General features: G+C 35.4%; 1 protein-coding gene across 1 annotated transcript in view; it reads left to right on the forward strand.

The window, feature by feature from the left end:
- The window catches only part of LOC150089365 (DIS3-like exonuclease 1), a 280,186-nt gene extending 260,449 nt beyond the window's left edge, over window positions 1-19,737 (forward strand). Inside the window, exons 21-22 of the mRNA XM_090389957.1 lie at window positions 10,006-10,122; window positions 19,522-19,737. Of these exons, the coding sequence (XP_090246083.1) occupies window positions 10,006-10,122; window positions 19,522-19,737 (333 nt within the window). The remainder of the gene's footprint in view (window positions 1-10,005; window positions 10,123-19,521) is intronic.
- Window positions 19,738-20,129: the final 392 nt, after the last annotated feature.

Raw genomic sequence — 20,129 nt, forward strand, 5'->3', positions numbered from 1 at the left:
CAAAATTATTTTTTGCATCCAGTTCCTTTGTGACCAGATCATAGTATCCAATCATATTGCTCAGACATGACTTCCCCTTAACAAACCCATGCTGCGTCTGAACCATTACTGCAGTCTTGTTTAGATGATCCTGCAGTTCTGCTTTAACCAGTGACTCCATTATTTTTTCCAGAAGAGAATTAAACTAACAGGTCTGTAATTACTCGTGTCACCCTTTGATTTCCCTTTGTAAACTGGGGATACATTTCCAGATCTCCAGCCTGTGGGGACTTACCCTGAGTCCACGGAGCTCTCATAATAAGTATACTCAAGGGAACCCATTTTCAGTCAATTAAAGATGTTCAGAAAAAAAATGACTGATATGTTAAAATGGTTTAAAGAAGATGGCGTTCAGAAATGTTTTTGTACTTGGAAGAAATGTATTGTACAGTGTGGTGTGGTGTCCAGGCTCAAAAACCTTCACATTTTTTACAGTGCTGTCTAAAACTGGCACCAAAAATTTGTCACAACAAATTTAAGCAAGACTTAAAAAGAAAGTCAACTTTGAAATAAAACCTTTGGTACCTTCTTCTTTGGACATTCCACTTACCAACTGCATAAATTCAGCCTAACTAAATATCAGCTCTTATTCTTGTTTTCTGGCTGAGATATTTTCTTTCAAATATTGATTCAAAATTTGAAAGTCAAATTTGACCTATCTTAAGGGGCAAATATCTTAATGTGGGACACCTTCAATTCTCTTGTTTTTGCCACCACTGGAAAGAACAGTTTCAGCTACAAGGATCATGGTTTATCTGTTTTGTGTCTTTGCACTTAAGGCCTTAAAATTAAGTCTAATTGCATCAAGTAGTTTTATGTGCCATATTGTTATTTTGTAAATCTTTTTTGTTGCAGAACACTTCCTTAATCCTGCCTAATGTTTAGAATAATCTAGAAATAGAGTATATTCTAGAATTGTGGAATATTCTAGAAGAATATCCAAGAATTATAGAATATTCTAGAATTCCAAACAAACTGAACATTATAGAACATTCTAGAACTCTGGAATATTCTAGAATCATACAAAAAAAGTATAAATAGCTGATAATTGAACCATGCTGTTATTAATGTGTTTTATCTTCATGATGAACAGTTTGTTTATTTTGTTCCTCTATTTTTTATTGTTTGACTGTAATAAAGTTAATTAAGTTTTCATTGCTTGCAGAAACATTCACTTATTAGTCAGCACGAATGCCATGGAATCAGAAGATTTTGCTGGAAATAAGCTGGACTCATGCACCATCAGTCCTGTGGATAATTCTAAATGTCATGTGCTATCCTATACATGCAAAACTGGGTTAAAATTATTTAAAGAATTTGAATTTGAAGAACAACAGCTGATAGGCCGACATTGTGGATTAAAATTGGGTGAAGAAGACGCAATTTGTCTACCTCATGAAGCTTTGCTTTTGACAAAATTGGAATTTTTGCAGTGTTCATGTTGCAATCCTTTCCAGAAGAAAAATCATATGGTGAAAAAAGTTTACAACCAATTGATTTGTCAATGGCAGACTACCTGAAAGACCTAACAATGATAGACATAAAACCAGGCCAGAAGCTGTGCCCATCATGCTGAAAAGAGTAACAGCCGAAAAGCAGCAACAGGAACATCAGCTTCATCTGGATCAGACCATGATGACAAAATGCATGTGACTGAAAGCTTGAACACAAGTTTGATGGCTATTGGTATTTCTCCTCTGAAATTTCAGTGAATGGCTAAGAGAGACTCACAAGGCTATGCCAAAAGGAAGGCAAGTACAAGATGTAATTGCCAGTAAAATTGCATCTGTTGGTGGCTTGGATCCAAATTACATCATGGAGCCAAGTGGAAGTCATCAGTGTGGAAATTGCTTAGATTACAATGAGCTGCTGAAAGAATTGAAAGAAAAGTTGATGGTATCAAGTCATTCAGAAATACTTCAAATATTAACACTAGCTCCAATTAATTGGTACATAAAGAAAACAATGGAGGAGTTTAGTGTCTCAGAAAGAATGGCCAAGAAAGCTAGAAAACTTAAAGCAGAAGAAGGAATCATGGCCATACCTGGAAAAAAACAAGGAAAAAAGCTTTCTGAGCAAGTAAAGCAAAAGGTGATGGAATTTTTTGAAGATGATGAATTTAGTCGGATATGCTCTAGAAAGAAAGATTACATTTCCATTAGAAATGCAGATGGAATAAAAATTCAATTGCAAAAGTGACTACTACTCAGCAACTTGAAGGAAATGTTTATAACTTATTGAGATAGAAATGGCTCTGACATTGGATTTTCTAAATTTTGTGAACTTCGACCCAAGTGGTGTGTCACAGTTGGTGCACCAGGAACACATTTTGTATGTGTATGCACAATCCATCAAAATGTCAAGTTAATGCTAGCAGCAAGTTCTGTTGAATGCGATTACAAGGTTCTCATTGATGACTGCCTTCGACGTGACACAATTGCAGTACATGTTTTTCTAATCAACTTAATTGAATATTTGAAGAGTTTCATGACAGAAATCAGGCACATTTACTACTTCAATGATGGTTCTGCAGCTCAATACAAGAATTTCAAGAATTTTATTAACTTGTGTTACCATCAGAAGGATTTTGATATCAGTTCTGAATGGAATTTCTTTGGCACTAGCCATGGCAAGTCACCATGTGATAGTGGTGGAACAATAAAATGATTGGTAGCATGTGCAAGTCTCCAACGCCCAATGAAAACCAAATCCTGACACCAAAAAACATATTTTAATTTTGACAAGCATGTGACTGGAATAAAATTCTGTTTTGTTTCTAAAGAGGAAATTGAGCAAGTAAGGCCATTTCAAGAGAAAAGATTCATAGACGGTCATACTATTGCTGGAACAAGAGAAAATCATCACTTCGTTCCTATTGATGCAAGACAGATTCGTGTTTGCAGAGTATCAAATGACACACCATCATCATTTGTAGCTCATGTAGATCAGACTAGTGAAACAAATATTCAATATGTGCCAATTGTTAATTTACAACCTGGCCAATACATTGCCTGTATTTATGACAATAATTGGTGGATTGGAAATATTTGTGAAATTTCATTTGAAGAACATGATGTATTTGTGAAATTTCATGCATCCTCATGGAGCAGCTCACTCATTTCACTGGCCTGCTAGAAAAGACATCTGCTGGATTTCTGAACAACAAATTATTGCCAATCTTACAGCTCCAAAAACAATGGGACGACAATATAGCTTGCCTGAAGTAGTAATATCAACCATCAATGAAAAATTCCAGTCCATTACGAAGCAGTGATTCAATATCTTCACACTCACTTGCTTATTTCAAATTGTATTGTGTTTTCAATAAATTTTGTTGCGGTTATAACTTCTTTCAAGCTTAGAAACCAATAGAACATCATCTTTATGCTTGGAATCCTGAATAAAGATCGCTTTTCATGCTTGGGAACTTGCCCTAAAGAAACCCATGCAATTTCTTTTCTTGCCATTTGCATCCCCATTGTAAAAAATACAGATCTTTTTGTGCATTGGCAATATGTCCTTTCTCCTTAAACCAAAGGCCAGAGTAATTGCAAAAAATTTCTCTCTTGTAAATGCTATAGTTCTGTCCTAATTGAGATGTGAAACTTCACCATCAAATAAGTATGCAAATATTATGTGGAAAATATAAAATGTTTAAGGCCATTTTTTAGGTCTTAAGTAGCAAGACACAAAACTAAAAAACAATGATTCTTATTGCTTAAAACCTGCTCTTTCCAATGGTGGCAAAAAAGAGAGAATTGACAGTGTCCTACATTAAGATATTTGCCCCTAAAGATAGGTCAAATTTTAACTTTCAAATTTTGAGTCTATCTTTGAAGGAAAATATCTCAGCCAGCAAACAAGTATAAGAGCTCATATTTCTTATACTTGTTTGCAATATATCCTTTAGGCTGAATTCATGCAGATGTTAAATGGAATGCCCAAAGAAGAAGGTACCAAAGGTTTTTATTTCAAAGTTATGACTTTCAAAAGTCTTGCTTAAATTTGTTGCGACAAATTTTTGGTGCCAGTTTTAGACCACATTGTAAAAAATATGAAGGTTTTTGAGTCTGGACACCAAACGTTTTGCATTCTCTGCCAAAAGTTAACTAGGTATACCAAGTTTCAGAACACTACCTCTCAATATTGTGCAACAGTAACACTTAAAACTTTGAAAATTTTTTTGTGATTTTCTCTGCGTAACACAAGTGACCTCCACAAAAAAGGTGCTGGTGCCTCAAGCATACTATATTTTGAACTGAATTTTTGCACAGCTTCTTTGGAAACCGGTTTAAACATCTACACCAAGTTTCAATAAAATTGAAGATGGTCGAGCAGGGACCATCTTCAAAATGAGTCCACTTGACATGGAATCACCCTTTAGTATGCTGAAGTCTAGTGTGTTTATCTTTTTAAAGTCCTTAAAATGCAGCAGTATCATTCATAACATTTCATTTCACTATTGTTGATTTTATTGATTATAATTTACGAATCTGATAAATTTAAGAAAGAAAAGAGAAATATATACAGTAATACCCCGAAGTTACGCGATAGGTGGGTCCGACGAAAATCGCGTAAGTCGGGGTACAACTTTGCATATAAATACATATAAATTTTGCTTAATTGGACCAAGGACTAACAAAAACACTAGTTTAGAAGAAAAATATTAATAAAATTGCAGTTCTTTATACATATTAATACAAAATATGTATTAAAAAAACAAATGACTTACGTTAAAAAGTTATTTCGATGTCGATGGCTTCATAAAATCTAACAAATTCGTCTGACGACACAGCGCCTTCTTTTTTTCACGCAGAATTTCTTCGTAGCAAGCTAATAATTTTTTTATTCCTTGCTTTGTAGCTATAACGCGTTCTTCGTTGGAGTCTATGTTTTCTAAAATTTTTAAGCCCTTTACAATTGAGCCCTTTTCAATTTTCAACCTGTCAAGTTTGCAATTGTTATGTGCTTTCCGCCGTTGCTTCATTTAGGCCTGTAGCACGTGCAATATCGCATGGTCTTTCATTTCGCTCAAAGCGTTTCACAATTTCATATTTTTTCTCTATCGACAGAGGCGGACTGGCCATAAGCCTTACCGGGGAAACCCCAGTGGGCCAGTGTGATTTTGGCCATAAACCATAGCATGAGGCCACTATAAATTTTCCCGGGTAAGAATTTTTGACCCAGTCCGCCTCTGTTTATCGATAATTGCTTTTCTTTTTCTCTATGAATCTGCAGTGTCTTCACCAGGACGCTTCCTTTTCACTCCTTTTAATTAAGTATTTTACTCATTTTTAGGGAATAAAGCACAATTACAAAACGAGGAGGCACGCTTGATACGCATAAACAAAGCTGCGCGCATGTAGCAACTGAATAAACAACACCATAAAGGCAGAGATACGCTATTAACACCTCACATTTCTAGGGGTTACTACCATAAAACAATAAAAATCCAGTTGGTTTCTGCTAGTGAAATCTGTTATAAACTGGTAGTAAACTCGATCTAATTGCATTTGCGATTATACCGATAGCTAGAATTGTGTTGGTTTATACGTTATTATGGTGAAATGTGTTTCCCCTTCACTGATATAAAAAACATAAAAGCAGCAAAGCTGAATTTTGTTCATCTTTCGCTCTCATTCTCCGCCGTCGCACCGTATATCGATAACATATGAAAAACGACCTTGAAGATAGTGGGCGGCAGCGTTGCTAAACGAAAAAATCAAGAACCGCGTAACTCCGAGTTCGCGTAAGTCGGGGTATTACTGTATATTAATTCTTAAATTTTTCATGGAAAGAGAAAGATTGACTTTTTGACTAGCCATGTCTTATTGCTGCAGTCTGCAGAACTCTGTGGGTGCTATGCTAGTTGACTCTTGTTTGACCGCCTTGGTCCAGTTCTTGTTACCAGAGTGGTATGATATAGATCTCTTACTGGCAGTACGAACATTTAATACATTTTTGAAGTGCCGTCTGAGTAAGTTGATATTAGGTGTAGCGATTTTTCATCCTACAAAGTAGACAGACCAATCATGAAATTAATATAATTTATGGATATAATATATTGATTCCTAGCGACTTCAGTTGTCTTGTCATTTGTCCATATCAACCCATCATAGCCCATCTCTGGTCAACTGAAATTGTGGTCAAAATTTAGGTACTGTTTGAAGCTGTTTTAATAAAATTTCTAAGATAATCTAGCATGACTGTGCATGTGTGTCTCTCTTTTTTTCTACAGTTGATCGTACACAGCTTTGTTGTTTAATTTTTTTTAATATACAGTCGAACTTGGGTTGTAATGAGCATCGAGGGACTGTCAAAATTTCCTCATTGTAACCATTACTCATTATATCAGTGATGAGTTAAATCTACCTCTTATTTTTCTAAATTCTCAATAACTTGATAAAAAGATAGATTCAAAAAACAGAAGAAATATTAGAGAGAAAAAAATAATATAAGTATATATCTACATATTATTTGTATTACTATGCTTGTATAAACTGCAAAACACTTAATATTAAACACAATTTATTTGTCCGTAATTAAAAACAATACTAATTAATAAAAAACAATTTTAATTAGTCTTTTTGTTTATGAAAATTTGTTTTTAACCTCGCACTTTCAAAATTTTTTTTTTTTTTTTTTTCCGGTTATGTTCTTTTTTCAGTGCAGATATGTAAACATTTATTCTTTCACAATGTTGATACTGTTGAAGAGGACAAAGAAAACGTTTTAAACACTTTGACATTTTTTGCACCAAGTTCTAACTCATGAATAATTCTGACTTTCTTGCAAATTGAGAGACACTTTCTTTTGTTAGTAGACACATTTCCGAAGGAAGGGTTTGTTTCTAACTGATTTTACTTTAAAATGACAGTAAACTGCTCTGCATACAAACAATTATTGTCTCCAAAATTCTTAGAAGTCCTGAAATAAATTTATGGTTCAATGAATACAAGAAAATCTGTAAATAGGGTAATGTGACCATAGAATTTACATGCGGAACACCAATGCACTGTTGTATAGCCCCCATCCCAAAATAACAAGGTTAGGTCATAAACTGACCCCTAATCCAATGTGGGTGGTCATAAAAGTTGTCGCCCCTTTCATTTTTGTCTATTCCAAGAATTGGGTTTTTTCCGACTACCCGAGTAATTAAGAATGTTTGCATAGTTACCAAACTTTGTATGGTATATCCGTGTAGTACTTATATCCTCGTTATAAGTGAGCGATCTTATGGAAATACATATAATTAAATCATTATGGCTTTTTGCTCATTACAACTGTGATCTCCTTATTTCTGTGCTTGTTATAACCAAGTTCAACTGTATTTTGAATTAATTTGATACTGAAATATGAACACATTCTTATTTTCTAAAACTGATATAATCTCTGTTTTCAGATGAACCTATTTTTTTACAAACACTGTTTGTAAAAATTTAGTATGTACTATATATAAAAATTTTGCATTCATTCTCTGATGCATAAATGGGATATCATTTTGTTTTTCAGTTATTTTAATCATAATGTTTTCACAGGTATCAAGAAGTTGAGATAGTTATAGGATATATACAGAGTGGCCACTTCATTAGGTACACACCTGCCCTTTTCATGAAATCGAGCACTCCTTCAATAAAAACATCACATGTCCATACTATGCAATAAGAAACGGGTCTTATTATGATGCATGAATAATAACACCAAGATAAGAGTTATAAGTGACATTGAACAATATGGTAGTTAGCACCAGATGTGTCAGTATGAGTATTTTGGTCTTGTCTGACCAAACTGATTGGATGCTGTGATGCAGAAACAAAGGAACTAGATTCAAAAAATAATTTTGACATCATATACTTAGATTTCAGAAAAGCTTTTGTTACTGTTGCACATAAAAGATTGCTATACAAATTGAAGCACTGTGGCATTAAGAGCAAGTTACAGCTATGGATAAAGGGATGGTCGAGTGGGAGAAGACAGTAGTAATCAATGGGCATTGCTCTTCTTTTATTAATGTGTGGAGTCTTGTAGGATTTAATGCTGGGCCCATTGTTGTTTTCATTATTTATTGATGATATTGATAAAAACATATAGTCTTAAGGTTAGCAGAGTGGTGGTTCTTGACAGTAGTCTGGATATGCTACTGCAACAAGATATAGAAAAATTATGTAGACACGCTGAGAAGTGGCAATTGAAGTTTAACATTGACAAATGCAGGATACTTTGTATGGGTAGCAGCAATCCCAGATTAATGTACCAATTGTGGCAGTGGAGAATGAAAAAGACCTGGGGAGAATTGTGCAGTCAGATATAAAGTTTTCTGAGCAGTGCAGGTGGGATGCCAGAACAGCCCATGAGGTTTTGTTGATGTTATGCAGTAATTTGGCCAGTAGGTATAAGGAGGTGATTATCCCTTGTTCTTAGGCAATGGTCAGGATGCATCTTGAATATTGTATACAGTTCTGGAAGCTTTATTTGTGGAAGGATGTGGATCTTTTGGAATGGTTTCAGAGAAGAGCAACAAGATTAGTGAGGGCAACAAAAGGGTACTCGTACTAGGAAAGGCGTCAGTTCTGTAAATTGCAACACCTGGAGACTCGACATCTGTGAAGAACTCTGATTGAGGTGTTTAAAGCTTTGAATGGTTTGAGTAAACTCACTGCTGTTGAAATCCTTTATCTTGCAGGAAGAATGGTTGCAGGATAGATGTGCAGAAATTTGCTTAACCAGCAGGTAGTTGATTGTAAACTTCCATCTGGTATTGTAGAGGTGGGTAGTTTGAATAATTTCAAGAAAGAACTAGAAAAATTGTTAGAGGGGTGGACAAAGTGGTATAGGAAGTTTTTTTTTTTTTTTTGTTGATGTTGGGCAAGCTTGCTTTCTTGCATTATTTGCCACTAATACATTATTAGCCAACACTGATCCAGCCAACAGCAAATCTGTGGTTAGAAATGGCTTGTTGATGTAAGAAGCTAATAGAGTAAAAACACTTGTGCAGGGCAGCAGAAAGGCCACATTCAAATGATTAATAACCCAGTACAACAGTGGTAGTGGCGCCTCCGTAGCCAGGTGGGAAGGAGCAGCAGTGCATAGCACATGCTTCTTGATTAGACCGGGGTTCGAGCCCGTCACCACCAAATACGGAGGATGCAGAAAGGTCAGGAATGACCACCGCATATCCCGGAGCAATATGGCCTTAGTTGCTAATGCTTCTAAAAACCAAATAACAAACAAACAACAGTGGTAGTCAAAGAGACATTTCAGGATGCACAACTCATTTTACATTTTTACAAGTGGAGTATTACAGCCAACAGAGAAACAAATTTCCACTCCTGTCAACAAAAAACAATGTACATTTGCAGGGAGCTCAGAAACCCTATTGTTGACAATGTAGGATTAGAAAAGCATTTCCTGGTCTCTGATGAATCTTGGCTCCTGCTGTTTTATGCTGATGGGAGGACTAGAATATGTCAAAAACGTAAGTCCATGGCCCATCCATCCAGGTACCAAAAATACAGGCAGAAAATTTCCTAATGGGTACACCCCATATCCATCTGCAAATGGGTTCTTTCAACAGCATAATGCACCATGTTATGAGGATAATTGAACAGAACTGGTTTCTCCAGTTTCCTAATATCAATCCAGTTGAGCACCCTTGGGATGAGGTGAACAGGCTCTTCAGAGTAGCGATCCACAACCACCCACTTTGTAATAACTGTGGTGGCACACTTTTGACGCCATTCCATTGAGCCAATGCATGACAAATCCAGGATGTTTGGCGGGGGGGGGGGAGAGAACCTACTCCCCATTAGATCGGTGTACCTAATAAATTGGTCACTCAGTGTATCATTTAACCATATAGAAAACCCATGATGTTTATGTACATTTGATTTCACTTTTTATATTATACTACAGAACTTGTATACTTTACATATGCAACTATATTGATATAAACAAATTGGTTGACAGGTCTGCATTAGATTTCAACAGTCTCGTACTCATGGGCCACATCTGGTTCTTGATCTTGTGGATAACAAAAGTGCTTTGTCACATTCTGGAACTTCTGATTCAGCACCTTCAGAAATGGTATTCTGCAAATATAACTATAGTTTATAAAATATTTATATAACATATTCGTAATGTGCAGATTTAATTATACTGTATATGCATATTATGTGCTATGCAAACATAACATGATTAATTCAAGACATCAGGATAAATAACAGCATAAAATTGTAGTGGGGGGATGACTCCCACAAATAACACCCTTGAAATGGAAGGAATCAAAGAATAATGTAATTTAGGGCATGTAAGAACAGAGTCCAATCATGAATGTGCTTCAGCACATTCACAGTTGATCCTCATGACTGAGTAGTGATTTTACCAATTTCACTGATACAAAGAGGTGCAGATCCAAAAATACTGTAAAAGGTGGGATGAATTTTTAAGGACCTCTTCATTTGGAGCTGTAGCTAAGCATTCTCAGGTAGAAGGAGTCGGTTTCCTGTCTGTGAATTATTCTTGGTTTTCAGCTCACACAACATGCAAGTTGACCTATGAACAAATACTTATATAGATATATAAGTATACTAGTTCCTATGATAAAGCAATTACAGATATCATAGGAACTGGCACAATATGATCAGTGTAGTTAGTGCACGAAATGACAACAATCTCCCTCTCTCTAAAAAAAAGATTGTTTACTGTTAGATTTTGTGTCCAAGAGAACATCTTTCTTGTATTATCTCTATCTTGTGAACTCCTCTGACTTATACTCATCCTGGAGTATATGTAGAAAATTTATTATCTTTCCATTTCAGTTCCTATGACAAAGTGATTACAGATATAGGAACTGGCACAATATGATCAGTGTAGTCAGTGCACAAAATGACAACAAGCACCCCCCCCCTAAAAAAAAAAAGTTTGTTTACTATTAGATTTTGCATCCAAGGGAACATGTTTCTTGTATTATCTCTATCTTGTGAACTCCTCTGACTTATACTCATCCTGGAGTATAAGCAGAAAATGTATTATATTTCCATTTGAAACTTCATTAAAAGACTACATTCTTCATGTAGTCTGATTTTTCTAATAGTCAGGTCCTTTCCCATGGTGACTACAATGTTGAAAATTAGTACCTTATAACACCCAAGTATAGTTAATATTTGATGTCCTTCAGGGACTTGTGACAATGGCCACAAGGGTGGCTATTGTCACCCTTGTGTTGCTTGGTATCACATAGTACAAAATGGAATGAGCTGTATGATTTCTGATTCTTTTTAGTATTAGCATTAATAAGGCCAAATGACGCAAGGAATGAGAATTTTTCTGCATCAGAAAAAAATATAATAAATAAAATAATAATAAAAGTAAAATGAAATATAATCATACTATTTTCATTCCCACAAAGTAATCATTGAGTTCTGCTTTGAACTGAATGATTACTTTGAATGAGAACAAGACTATAGGCATGAAGATGTAGACTTCTGAAGCTGCTGTAAACGGATAAGTATTCTTAGAAAATCTTATCGTATTTTGATTAGTTAATGTATTAATTTGTGTTTTACAAATAGGTTAAATAGGCTTAGTAGCATTCATTAGCTTATTTTTAAAATTTAGCTAGGGAGGATTATTAAGGGAGGATTTTGTAAGTTACAACTTGCTACTCATACCGCTGTTGTATCGGTGTTTTGGCGGGAATATTGTAGAAGCGCAGAAGAATAGTAGGGTTTTAATTTTAATAAATAACTATTTTGAAAGTTTTAATCACTTTTTGGGAATATATCTTTTGTATTCAGCTAAGGATATAACTAATTTAACATTGATCGTTACAGTATAGAATAACTTGATAGTGTATATCTCGAACCTGATAGCTAAGGTATAATGTAAAACTGTATAGTGGAATACATATCACTGCATTAGCTTAGTATAGTATTGTATAATCAAGTATAGTATAGTCAAATAATCAATTAAATTTATTAACCTTATTAATTTTCATTGTTAATTAATTGCATTGTATTTAAATGGAAATCATGCCCAAGACTACAGCAGCAAAGCAATGTGCACAAAGTAGTGGGAAAGCTGTGGCTTGGGGAAGAACCAAAAGGGGTGATTCTCCAGTGCATAACAGCCTAAAAAAAATGTGCAATTTATGAAATGTTTACAGACCTTTCTGGAACAGGACATGATCTAGCCAAGGAGAATGTCTTTGTGTGCTAGGTGCGGAGCGTGAAGAAATTTGGTGCGAACTCAGAGTTCTGATGGGTGCCTATGAGAGTTTGAAGAGTAGCGTAATGCCCTCGAAGGAATTAAAATGGGAGGGACCCATCAAGCTCTCAGCTGCCCAACTTAACACCGGAGCTCACTCTTTTGCATCAGGCAACACAGCGGCAATCTTCAGGGCAGAATGCACTGGTCCCACAGCAGCTAGTTATTGTTGGTGACTCTATTGGCACGGAGATGGGAAATATATTATGCAAAAAGGATAGGTGGAATAGTACCAGGGGCAAAAGTTGAGGACATTGTAGAGCAGATATCACCTTTTAAGGGCACAAAGGATGATGTTGTTGTACCTGTTGGCACTAATGACATTAAGAGTAGGAGATATGCAGATTTACTTAACAAGTACAGGTCAGTGTTGAAAAAAAGTCACGAGTTAGGGTTAAATTTGAAAGTGTCTGCAATTCTGCCCAGACTTGATAGGAGGGAATATATGATGAGAACCTTGTTAATCAATTCGGCCCTGGAGAGATTGTGCAAGACTCATGGGGTAGAATTTTTCTCAGAATCATCTGTGCTTGTTAACAGGTGAGACTGTTTCTACAGGGAAGAGATACACTTAAATAGAAATGGTGTAAGAATATTTGCTGATGTCATTGAGGCAGTTTTAGGTGGGTTGGAAAACTTCTAGCTTGGGGGGGGATTCACAGTCTAATAAATTAACAATAGCTACAGGCAGAGGCAAAAGTGATCCTTGCACTGCTTCTATTGGAAGGAGCAGCAGCCCGGAAAGCGAGGTTTTGGGGATTTGAAAGGCTGCTGGGAGCCATCGTGGATTAAATAAATACATAGGCTGTGTTAGGGTAACTAAAAATAAGAACAGGTGCTGTATACTTGCATTTACACCAATTCTAGGAGTATAGTAAATAAATTTGATGAATTTGAAGTGCTAGTCAAGATATCAAAGGCGTGTATAGTTGGGATATCAGAGACTTGTATCACACAGATATAAGCAGTGCAGAATTGGAATTTGGGGAGTACATTGTGTACAGAAAGGATGGAGAGGATAGGAAGGGAGGAGGGGCTAAAGAATATTAACTTCATTCACTCTAAATATCTTATTTTATTTCTTACAAAAGAAGGGTCTGCTGATCCCATTTTTATCTTTTATAACACAGATTTATGGAAAGGATCTCATATCTTTATTGGAATACCCCTGACTTTTAACCACTGTTCACAGAACATGTTAAAAATATTTTTTCCTTTGCACCAGAAAAGTGAGTTTTCTTTTTTTGCTCTCTTTTCTTTTAAAACTACAGACTCTGTACAACTATCATATTGGGGTGCCTCCGTAGCCAGGCGCGAAGGAGCAACAGTGTGTAGCACACGCTTCTTGATTAGACTGGGGTTCGAGCCCGTCACCACCAAATACAGAGGATTCAGAAAGGTCAAGGAATGACCACCGCGTATTCCCGGAGCAATATGGCCTTAGTTGCTAATGCTCCTAAAAACCAAACAACTCTCATATCTCTCCTACTATGCTTTATTGCTCCCACACAACATTTTTTGATTCCAGTCCAAGTTTCTTTTTCAACTGTAGTCATCATTCCTTCAAATTGGTCTTTTGAAGTTAACTTTCTTATCTGTGGTCAAACCAAAATGCTTTCTTTAAATTTTGCATCTGTCTTGGACATTATTCACAAAGATGCTTAGTGCAGTTATCATTTTTGTCTAAAGTGTTTACAAATTGCTCCATTAATCCTAATTTTAAATGAAGTGAAAGCAAAAGGACTTTAATTAGGTTTAACATTTTTTGAACCCAGTAAAATGCTGTCTCTGCATAGTTACTGCATTACTTGTTTAATGCAGACTTTGTGCTTTGTTGTCCCATTCATATATTAAACATGGCATTTCAGTGTAACCTGATTGCTGGTCCAATTTGCATAGCACCTTCAAGTCTCCACAAAGCAGCTAATTATATCCTTCATATATAGTAGCCAGGTAGGTAGGAGCAGCAGTGCGTAGCACACGCTTCTTGATTAGACCGGGGTTTGAGCCCGTGACCACCAAATACAGAGGATGCGGAAAGGTCAAGGAATGACCACCGCATATCCCTGGAGCAATATGGCCTTAGTTGCTAATGCTCCTAAAAACCAAATAACAAACAAACAACAAACCTTCATATATAATTTTATTAAGAAGGTTGAGATTTTTGTACGTCTTCTTTATGTGACCTGAATATGAAATTGTGACAGAAGTATTAATGTTTCCTTTGTACAGTATATGAATAATGAATCAGTAGGCAGAAATTAATTCATAAATATTACTGAAATATACAGGAATCTTTCTAAGAAAAGTTTGGCATGAACTCTTCGTGGCATGTGCACAATGTGTCTCTGATGAGCTATATTTTTAGCTTGGAATTTTGATCTCTTGATCTCTGCAGAAGAATTTGGAAGATCTGCATCTCTCATTAAATCATTTAGCTCATTGTGTTCAGGTATATTTTCATGCTGGAAACAGTCATGTCACACATTACATCCAGAATTGAATTATGAAATTGTATTGCAAATTTGTGTTGAAGATATAGGTAGATCAGATCCACATATCTTATAACAGGCTGTAGATTTTGATACAGAGTTCTCTCTATTTCTAATATTTATATAATATTGTTGTGTAGATACACCATAAACAACTCTTAAGAAACTACAAAGTAGTTGTAGGCATCATTTGCTCTTTCTCATATTGTGCTCTGCCTTCACGACAAGTTGCCATGAAATTGCACTACCTCGAATAAGTAACGCTTCATTAATAGAGAAGACTATTGTTACTTATTCTCAGTGAGTACCACCACCCAGACATGTTTCAAGGCTATTGGCCTATCATCAGTGGGTGGGCAGGTAGGTACCCTGGTATTGCAGACATGACGACCCAGTTGTGAAAATAATCACACAATATGAGAGATGCCAAAAGGTGTATATGACAATATTTAAAATAACTAAATGCACAAGGCATAATACATTAAGAGTTTAATATCTATATAATATCGGTGTGTAGACACACCATAGACAACTCTTAAGAAACTACAAAGTAGTAGTTGTAGGCATCATTTGCTCTTTCTCATATTGTGCTCTGCTTTCACGTATTGCAGACAAGTCATGTCTGCAATACCAGGGTACCTGCCCACCCACTGATGATAGGCCAATAGCCTTGAAACATGTCTGGGTGGTGGTACTCACTGAGAATAAGTAATAATAGTCTTCTCTATTAATAAGTGAAGCGTTACTTATTCGAGGTAGTGCAATATCACGGCAACTCGTCGTGAAGGCAGAGCACAATATGAGAAAGAGCAAATGATGCCTACAACTACTTTGTAGTTTCTTAAGAGTTGTCTATGGTGTATCTACACACTGATATTATATAGATATTAAACTCTTAATGTATTATGCCTTGTGCATTTAGTTATTTTAAATATTTCTAATATTATATCCTTGCACTTTAGATTGGCAGAAATAGCAATAACAGTCTCTTGATGCTAGATCCTGAGGGTAGCAAAGGACAGATATATTTACTTACCTTGACTCTATTTGCTCAACTGTTGAACACAAGTTTTATCTTGGTTACCAACTTTCATCTCAAAATATGCACAATATGCCTTTCTTTACAAAATTTCTGACAAAGAGATGATTAAGGAGAATAGTTGGGTGATAGTGAAAGCAACCCTGAAAGATTTTTAAAAAACATACACTTAGATTACTTTCTAACTGAAATATTAGCATTAGCAGGGCATATGATTCAAGAAAGCAAGCTTATATAGCATCAGCCAAAAGAAAAAAAACCTTCCCATTTTGCCCATCCGTTCACTCCAAATGTTTGTCTAGTTCTGCCTCAACTTATTTAAGTTGCTGACCTCCACTACAACAAATGGAAGTTTGTTCCGACTATCGGAACAAATCGATATCAGAAGAAAGGCGAATTTCTGCACATCTATTCTACAATTGTCTTTCCTCGATTTGAATTTATGCTCCCTCATGTGAGTAATCTGAGCAAGTGGAAGAATCCCATCAGCATTGAGCATGCTCAAACCATTCAAGGCTTTATTCACCTCAATCAGATCAACTCTCAGGTGACTAGTTTCCAGAAGCTGCAATTGTCTTTCTTGGTAACAGCAGCCCTTTGTTCCACTCACCAATCTTGTTGCCGTCCTCTGTACTTGCTCCAGAAGATCTACATCCTTCCTAAAATGAGGCCTCCAGACCTGTATACAGTACTCAAGGTGTGGCCTGACCTTTGCCTTATACAAGGGGATAATCACCTCCTTATTCCTGCTAGAAAAATTCCTGTATATCATTGACAAGACACCACAAGTTACTTTTTGCAGCCTTTTTGCACTGGATCAGAAAATTTCATATCTGACTGCACAATTACCCCCAGGTCCATTTCATTCTCCACTACCCTGAGTGTAGTACCACCCAGTTGATATGTTACTCTGGGGTTACTGCTACCCATATGCAGTATTTTACATTTGTCTATGCAGTATTTTGCATTTGTCAGTGTTAAACTTCAGTTTCCACCTTTCAGCCCATCTGCTCAACTTTTCCAGATCTACCAGCAGCGTACCATCATTACTGTCATTAACAACCCTGCCAACCCTCGTATTGTCTGTAGACTTAGACATTAAGCCTAATATAGCTTCATCAATATCATTGATAAATACCGAACCCTGGGGGACTCCACTAATAACATTAGTCCATGAAGAGCAGTGTCCATTGATAACCACTCTCTATCTTCTCCCACTCAACCATCCTTTTATCTGTTGTAGTAACTTGCCCTTAATGCCATACTGCTCCCATGCTGTGTCTGAACTATAACTGCAGTCTTGTTTCGATGATCGTGCATCGCTTCCTTAACCAGTGACTCCTGGAACAGAAGTTAGACTAACAGATCTGTAATTAACCATGCTACCCTTTGATCCCCTTTGTGAATTGGGGACACATTTGCGCATCTTCAGGCTATTGGGACCGCCCCTGAGTCCAAGGAAGCTTTCATAATTATGGCTAAGGGTTTGCTTACTTCCTTTGCTGCCTCCTTTAATATAACTGGATAGATCCCATCCACCCAAGGTGCCTTCCTTATGTTTAACTTCAACAATTTCTGCTCCACTTTGCTCTCAGTTATTAAAAAAATCACATAGCTCCCTGTTAGTTTGATAAACATCTGGCCCTCTCCTCCTTGAATAACTCCTCATATGTGAATGTAGATGCAAAATACTCATTTAGTTTGGCAGCTGTCTGTGAATGATCATCTACAGTCAAATGATTGATATTAAATGGACCAATCTGATTTCATGCCCTTCCTTTTAAAGTTTATATAAGTAAAGGACTCTTTGCTGTTTTTCTTTGTATCCTTTGCCAAAGATTTCCTGTAATCTGTCTTCGTCTGCCTAACCTCCTTTGTGACTTGATTACAGATTTGCTTATATCTGCCATAGGCATCTATATTGCCTGATAATTTATATGCATCCCATGCATTTTTCTTCTCACTCATGAGCCACATTAATTCACCTGATATCCATTTAGGCCTAAACCTTGAACAGTATTTCTTAGTCAGTATGAAAAGCCTAGTATCCTCCAAGATTAAGCCCCTGAAGGCTTCCCATTTAGAATTCACCATTGATAACATCATCAGTTGATCCCACTGTATAGAATTTAAAAACTCTGAGACCACTGTAGTCACCTTTACTAAAACAAAACCCTTCCCCTTGATGGTATTACTCCCTCTGGTTGCGTTTAGAACATGTTGCTATAGAAAACAGTCATCCAATAAATCCACAAAAGTCTTGCTAGTGTGCGAGTGACCAACCACAAATTCCAGTCAATATCTGGAAAGTTAAAATCTCTCATTATAAGGCATTCTGATTTACTGGCCCACTCTATTTCTCTTCACAATTGCTCATTATACTCATCAGCTTCATTAGGCCTATAACAAATGCCTACTCTAATTTTTCCTTTAATTTGATGTGTCATTTATTAATAAAAAAAATAACATATTCGAAGTAGTGCAATATCATGGCAACTCGTGAAGGTATTTATAATGTGAGATTTAACTAAAATGTTGCCGTTTTAGCTAATTCAGAGTTTGCTGTGTACTAATATGATGCATTTGCACTAACTTGCACGTTGTAAAAAAAATAATTAAAAAGAGTTTTGTGATAACTATTTACTTGTGTAAATTTCTGATTTCCTGTTTACATCCTTATTAATGCCACAGTTTAAAAACATGGGTCAGCAAAAGAAGTAAAATATAATATAATTTTCTGGAAGATCCTAGTGGCAGAAATCTTAATTATTTACCTTATTTAATTTTTGAGTTAACTTTATTTTTTTTTTTTTTTTGTACCTATATAAATAGGTACAAAAAAAAAATTAAATTGAATTTAGAGAAAATCAAATGTTATTTTTTTTATTAATAAATGACATTCATCAAATTAAAGGAAAACTGAAATAGGCATGTGTTTTTATGTTTTATACATGGTTTTTTTTATAATAAAATAAATTGCATTAATTTTGTCACTAGCATATTTATTTTATTTAAATTATAAATAAATCTGTAAAAAATTGTGATCAATGATCCCATTATCTTGTTTAAGCTAAAAGGTTGGGAAGGGCTGGCAACTGGTGTAAATATTGCGGTAAGTTATACAAATAGTTTCATAAGTTTCCCTCTTATATACATTCTAAAAACACAAAAAATAATATGTAATAAAGTCATGTTCCCCTCAAAATGGATGGAAATTTTAATTTTTCCTTGTTGATCTATTATCTAGAGGAATTTCAAAAAACCTACAACCCAGATACTCCAGGTCACACAACACACACAGAGAGAGAGAGAGAGAGAGAGAGAGAGAGAGAGAGAGAGAGAGAAGTAACTACTCTATTTATTCTGTATTGTACTTTAGTCAAAACAATTGAGTATTGTAAAGAGCATTTCCTACAGAGGTTCAAAATTCATTTTTGGTAACAGGTAAAAAACTTAGCACCATATTCTTAAGATGTTTCCATTTAAGATAATTCAAACATTTAATCCTTTCAGAAAATTTTTAAAAGTGTTTCAGTGTGTGTGTGTGTACACACGCATTTGTTTATGCGTACATGAACACTTTTATAAAGTGAGAAGAAATTTACAATTTTTTTTTTCAGGAAACTGTTCTTTTTAAAGAGAGCAGAAATTTGCAGTTTGTTATATATTTTTTATTTTTTTTTACAGAAAACTGCTTGTTTTACTTCTGAAGACTGTGATGATGTGGTCAACATTCGTAAAGTAGATTATGAAGAGTCTGAATCTCATAGTTGTGAAACTAAACCTGTATTAGGAAATGACCTTATAAAAGATGGCCATCTTGAAACTCCAGAGCTCTATGATTTTATACAAAACATTTGGGAATTATCTCTTCGACTACCGCTTTCAGTACCGAATTCTTGATATATAAATTGCATTTCTAATATAGAATATGCTGTAATTTACAATGTAAATAAACAGTGTTGTACATATATCAAAACAGTATTTAGAATTATTCTTAAAAATTTTTCTCTTTATGTATAAATAGCCTTTGCACATAAAGAAAAATGAGGAACATATATGCATGTTCCAGAATTTTGTTTTTTATTATACTTTTGATTATTACATACTCGTTTTTAGCCCCATAAACATAGGCAAAAATGCAGAAAGATGTTTTAAGGAAGTGGGCTAAAAATGCATGTTCAATATAATTACTAAATTTAATTGCTTTGTCCACCACTCACATCAACTAATTACTTGCACACACTAGTTCAAAATTTGTGGTTTACTCTTGACTATGAGTATTAATTTGGAAC

The sequence above is a fragment of the Mastigoproctus giganteus genome, chromosome 2 (assembly GCF_048544385.1).
Source record: "Mastigoproctus giganteus isolate SK-2022 chromosome 2, ASM4854438v1, whole genome shotgun sequence".
NCBI lineage: Eukaryota > Metazoa > Arthropoda > Arachnida > Uropygi > Thelyphonidae > Mastigoproctus > Mastigoproctus giganteus.